Source organism: Python bivittatus, unplaced genomic scaffold (assembly GCF_059951505.1).
Source record: "Python bivittatus isolate LINGU-HERP-01145 unplaced genomic scaffold, Pbiv_v1 ctg000330_np1212, whole genome shotgun sequence".
NCBI classification, from domain to species: domain Eukaryota; kingdom Metazoa; phylum Chordata; class Lepidosauria; order Squamata; family Pythonidae; genus Python; species Python bivittatus.
The window spans coordinates 47,377,681-47,383,567 of NW_028277058.1; the positions used below are offsets into that span (position 1 = coordinate 47,377,681).

Sequence of the window (5,887 nt, forward strand, 5' to 3'; positions counted from 1 at the left end):
CTGTTACTTCTATTATTCTTATTATTCCATGATCTAATCTATTACATTAGATTTCTATTATTATTTTCTTATAATCCGCAATATTAATTTAAAACTTATCTAATATCTTCTCAGACATCCTAACAAAGAAATCACCATTTGTAGAAGATGGGTACTACCTTGTGGCCTATCTGGAACACTGCATTTTCTTTTGATTTTTTAAAAAAATAATTAAGTTCGATTTTGTTTGTCTTATGTGACATTGGTCTATCTCCCACAAAGGGAAGGAAAGGCAGGGACCTCTGGACATTATGCCTGTGCACTACAAGATCAGGAAGCTGCATTAGAGAAAGTATTTCAACTACTGTATTTGCTTTTTGATCTTTTGATCACTAGATAGGTAGCACAAGGTGTGAGAGCCTTGTAGCATACTGGATTTAGGGGGTACATACAAGGTGAGGTGTCCTCTGTGTGACTAATTTTGTCAATCAAAATGTAGCCTTTTTAACTGTGCCCCCCAGAGGTGTTAGGTTACAACCGCCATAATCCTAACTAGCATAACTGAACTAATATAAGCAAAGGCTGGGTCAGAAAATCTTAATGATAAGCCAAGGTTCTCCTTCAGGATCGGTTAATATGAGAACGCAGTTTCAATTTAATTACAATACATACTTTGATCATCCATTTAAACTATTTTCCATTTGTAATACACGAATTTTCTAAATAAACATATATCCTAATTAACTAATAACTGACATACTGTACATTGCTTTGCATTGCAGTTTTTAAAATGCAACTCATGTGTTATATTTAGTTAAAGATTTCAATGGATTTGGCTTTCACTATATTCACTTATGGATTCTAAACAAGATCCCTTCATTAAAACTAAGAGCTATACGGTTTTTCCTTCTGCACAGAGAACTCATATTTAAATCAATGTGTTCGATATATGAATTAAGTTGCTGGCATTAACCTGTTAGTAATTAGTTTTTAAATTAGGCTAAGACAACAATCCTTTACATGGTTACTAGTAAGTGTCTGCCAATAAAAAAAAAACCAGTCTTCACATGATTCCACATTTACTACAGGTAGTCCTCGCTTAACGACAATAGGGACCTGAAAATTAGTTAAGCGGGGCAGTCATTAAGTGAGGCATCATGTGACTGCACCCAATTTTACAACATTTTTGTGGTGATCATTAAGTGAATCACATGGTCGTTAAACGAATCACGGGGTTCCCCACTGATTTTCCTTGCCAAAAGCCAGCTCAGAAGGTCACAAATGGCAATCATGTGACCCTGGGATACTGCAACCGTTGTAAGTGCAAGCTGGTTGCCAAGTGCCCGGATCACAATCAAGTGACCGTGGGGGCACTGGAACGGTCATAAGTGTGAGCACCAGTTGTAAGTAGCTTTTAGTGCCGTCATAATTTTGAATGGTTGCTAAATGCATGGTCATTAAACAAGGACTACCTGTACTTTAAAAACTCTTTTAAGGTTTTGTGTTGAGGATTTTGATGAAAAAAGTAACTACTTTTAAAAATTATTCATTTTTACTGTCCTATTTTCTTTATTTTAGCCTTTTCTGACTTTCTAGATTTATTATATTTTTATGTCAGGGCACACACAGAAAACCTACATAATATTTCTACCTCTAATGCAACAGAAGCCACATTTCTTTGGCTAAATGCCTTTGGCCATTTAAAAAAAATGTATTTGGCAAAGGATTAAAAGTGCCTCACCCAACTAAAATTATATCTCAGAGGCCTACAAATCCTATTCCTAATTTCACTTTAGAAGATTAGTAAATAAGGCTGGCCTTCCTATTTATACAGACACGGTGGCATGCTTTTCTAACAGCTGGACTAATGTTAAAATTTCAAAATAAAGGCCAATTTTATTTTGCTTAAAATTTTAAATTAAGCATAAGACATTACTGGCCTAAGCAAACTAGCCACCCATTGAATGAACCACCAATCTCCAACCTGGTGATATCCAGATGTGTTCGACTTCAACCTCCAAAATTTGTAGGCCATTCAGCTGGGGACAATTACAATAAGCTTCTCCTGACTATTTTTTGGTGCATTTTGCATTTTGTTGGAAAATCTAATTTTGGACCCAGGTTACTACCATACTTGTAGCACATTTTATAAACAGCCTTTATAACAAGGTCATAGCAGATGGCAGAACCTACCCAATCTTGTGTTATTTAGAAAAAGTTTTGGCAGGTTGGACTTGGTAAGATCTTGGATGGGAAACCACAAAGATTGTCTGGGGCTCCAGAACAGACTGAGAAGCAGGGAAAAAAATCCCAGAAGATGGCAACAGCAAAGTATTTCCATACTCTTGCCCCAAAATTACATTAAGGTATAGGAGGTGTCAAACTCAAATTGCGGGAGACTTTTTTTATGTTTTAAAGGCATGAAGAAAAGAAAGCAAGGAACCAAGTACCAACACCAACATATGGTGGCAGTAAACGATGGATGAGACAAACCAAAGCTAAGAGAAATTGAAGTTAAGTGTTCATCTAATTGATTCTGACTGGATGGTTATGATCCAGGCCCTAGAAGACAGAAAGAAAACAAGGGAACTCAAGGAAGACCTGTACTTTACAGCATGCTTCAGATATCCTACAGTTAAAATGCATTTTTGCTGAATTAAGTCCCACCACAATCAATGATGTCTAGGGTGAGACTTAATTCAGACCTACAACTCTAATAATGTACATTATTGGCCACTGATGATAGAGCTTCTGGGAAATGTGACATAGCAGAATTACCATGGCACTGAATTATCTGCAATAACTTTTTTAAAATTTGAACAGTGCATAAGCAAGTTTTCCATTTATAATACATAACAGCAGAATCAGAAATCTTTGCTGTAATGTGTGTACAATGTAAGCCATTATTAGCTAACAGAATAAACTAGACATTTATATTACTTTAAACTTTGTATTGGCATTTGATTAGAAATGTCACTTAGCCTGAATTCTATGGTTCCAGATGCATCTCAGAGGCCACAAAGTAAGTTTAGCTTTGGAAAAGAAAATGTGGCATCAGATTCCCTCTCCTATTCTCCCTTCAATCTCTGCAACTGCATTTTTCAGTGGTGGAAAGCCTGATGTTGGAGTACTTGAAAACTGGGTGCAGACTGGTTGGATCTATGGCCCTGCTGGCTGGGAATCCTGAGGACTGTGATCCTAAAATATCTTGAAGACACCAGAATAGAGAAGATAAGAATAGAGAAGATATAAAAAATTAGGAGATCCACATCAGTAATCTTAATGACATCTGTCGTGGTGCCACCCCACCTTCAAAATATTCCAGATTGTTACCTATGTACCAAGTAAACTAAGGATCTTCTGAATCCATATTCACTCACCTGGGTTGACTACATACCATTAAGAGGGAAATATGCACACTATAGCTCACATATACAGGTTGAACAACCCCAACAACCTTACTAATGAGGTCTGCATATATGTTATGAAAGAATTCAGATTGTTACAGTATTATGCACACAGGACTCTTTCCCATGAGACTTCCAACTATCTTTTTTAAAAAAACAAGTCTCTAGTCCATAGAGCTACAAAGTTAAGTTTGAAGGCATATAAGTGACACCTCCTGAAAGTTACAGAAAAGGCCAAAGGCCAAATAAAAATGTTGGTCACTGAAATTCACTGTTCTTGCCCCCCAGAACTAGCACACACAGCAAACAAATGAAACAGTTTATAAAACAATTATGCAAATTTATTCACTTAATATAGAACTCACTTCTTTTGAGAAGTGCCTATAGACAGAGCCATTATAGTAGCCTACTACTGAGATCCATTTCCTCTACTTTCTTCACACTATTACTTTTAATAATTTCAAGCTCTACTAAATTAATAATTCCACTTAACCTTCTGACTTCCATATTCCCTATTTTTTACAATATTATTTCCCTGAACTCTTACCACTGAGGTCTGATCTCTTGGCTAACCATTACTCTAGGGTTTTCTACAGTTTCATCCCTTATTTATCAATGACAATTTATACATCACATTTTCCTCTGAAGAACAGGGTGTGGCATTCATATTTTTCCTAGCTACTCACCCCTGCAAGCAACTGACAGAACAAGCCCTGTTTACTGTATCACCTCCAATCTGTCCTCTGAATAATTTTATGCTTTAACCCCCGCCATGTTAACACCATCTGACATTATCACTTCCAAATCCCTATATAGCACCTATATACTGCCTACATAAGACTGCATGCATTTAAACCTGTGTTTCTTTGTTTGTAAAAAGGCAGCAAAGAGACCTGTTTAACAGAGTTGTTGCAAGGATAAGTCTTCATGCACAGTAGTTCCAGACAGCATATACTGAGCCAGACCCCAAGACCTACAAACTTCCCTTAACACATATAGACAGAATGTTTCCATTTTTCCTTTTAGCTTTAACAAACTCAGGACTTTACCTGTTCAACATTTAAATATGTTAAGTTTAGCAGCATTGCTGAATTCCCAAGCAACTTCTCCCCTTCAGTTTAAATGTTACATTGTTAGTTAAATGGTTTAATGAATTCTACTAAACCCATTTTTAGGATGTAACAGCAAAACACACCACAAAGAAGAGGTATTTTGATGACCTTAAAATGCAGATTTAGTGCAGTGTTCCTCAAAGTGGTCAATATCAACCCCCAAAGGTCATTGGGACTATCCAAGGCGTCAATGTTATTATTTGTAGTACTATTAGTTAAAGTAGTATTTATTAAATTATTTTCATATAATAAATGCTTCAGGGTTGACAAACAATCTGAAGGGGTCGATGAGATGAAGAGTTTGGGGACCCTTGATTTAGTGAGATTATCCCAAAAGCTTAAACTGCCTATTTGCAGCTTTCAGGTTGTCAGATCAGTCTCCTGTTGTGTTCCCCTTAATAATTCCCCCTTGACTAGCAAATTATAAAAGTAAGTCACGACTAGGAAGAGTCTCTCAGCCTGGCTTCTTCAATCTGGGAGTGACTTCTTTCATACTGTAAGGGGAATAAACCAGGGTTCAAAAAAATAAAGAAAAAGCTTTCTGTGCCAATACCGCTTCTAATACCACCAATGAGCGCATCACGACCAGCTACTGATTTATATAATCCTGACCCTACTTCAAGAAGCCTCTAAATACTCTTTCGGTACAATTACAGTAATGTTCACGCTATTCTAAAACAGCCCTACAACTGCAAGACTGCCAATACTCGTCACAATCGCAATGCCCAAAATGTTTTTTAACCATTTGTACGACCCCCAGACTCGCTAGGAGTTGGGCGGCATATACGTTTAAAGAAGAAGAGCCACCAACCCGCACATTGCAAGATTCGCACCGGCCGACCAGCATTTCCTTCCCCCAAACCCAGGTCAGGAGGGAAGCCCATCTCTCCTGCACTCGCTGGAGGGCCCCACCAAGGGCAACTCTTCGCCCCCTCCCCGGGCGGAGGTCACCCTGGCTCAGGCCCCGCCCGCCTCACCTGCGTCCCGACCACCACGATCTGCGGCAGCTGGATGACATCGGCGCCCACCGTGTTGAAGACGTCCTGCAGCTTGTTAATGACCGGAATCAGCGCCTCCATGGCGGCGGCCGGCGGCGAGAGGGCGCGGACAGGCGGCAGGGCAGCGGGAGCAATGAATGGACGGGGAGGGCGGAGAAGGCGGCAGGGAAGGGCGCTCGCTCAGCTACCTTCCCCCGGCCGCCGACCCGCGCGCTCCCAACAGGCCCCGCGCGCGCTCTCCCGTCTCGAGATCGCGGCAGGCGTGGGCGCAAAGCCTGGCGGGAACTGTAGTGCGGACCTTCCCGTGGAAAGAACCCGCCGAAGGCTCGTCGTCACGCGCCAGAGGCGGGGCGAGGTCTGAGGGAAGCGGCGGCCCGGGTTTCTGTCAGAG

General features: G+C 40.1%; 1 protein-coding gene across 5 annotated transcripts in view; it reads right to left on the reverse strand.

Moving 5' to 3' along the window:
• DNM1L (dynamin 1L) overlaps positions 1 to 5,734 on the reverse strand; it is a 37,616-nt gene extending 31,882 nt beyond the window's left edge. For 2 of the 5 annotated variants that reach the window (XM_088141176.1, XM_015888097.3), the window contains exon 1: positions 5,476 to 5,733. In XM_088141176.1, coding sequence (XP_087997302.1) covers positions 5,476 to 5,577 — 102 coding nt within the window. In that variant the 5' untranslated portion in view covers positions 5,578 to 5,733. Of the gene's footprint in view, positions 1 to 5,475 lie in introns of all 5 variants that reach the window. The other 3 variants (XM_088141175.1, XM_088141174.1, XM_088141177.1) reach the window with 3 other exon arrangements.
• Between the last annotated feature and the right edge of the window lie 153 nt (positions 5,735 to 5,887).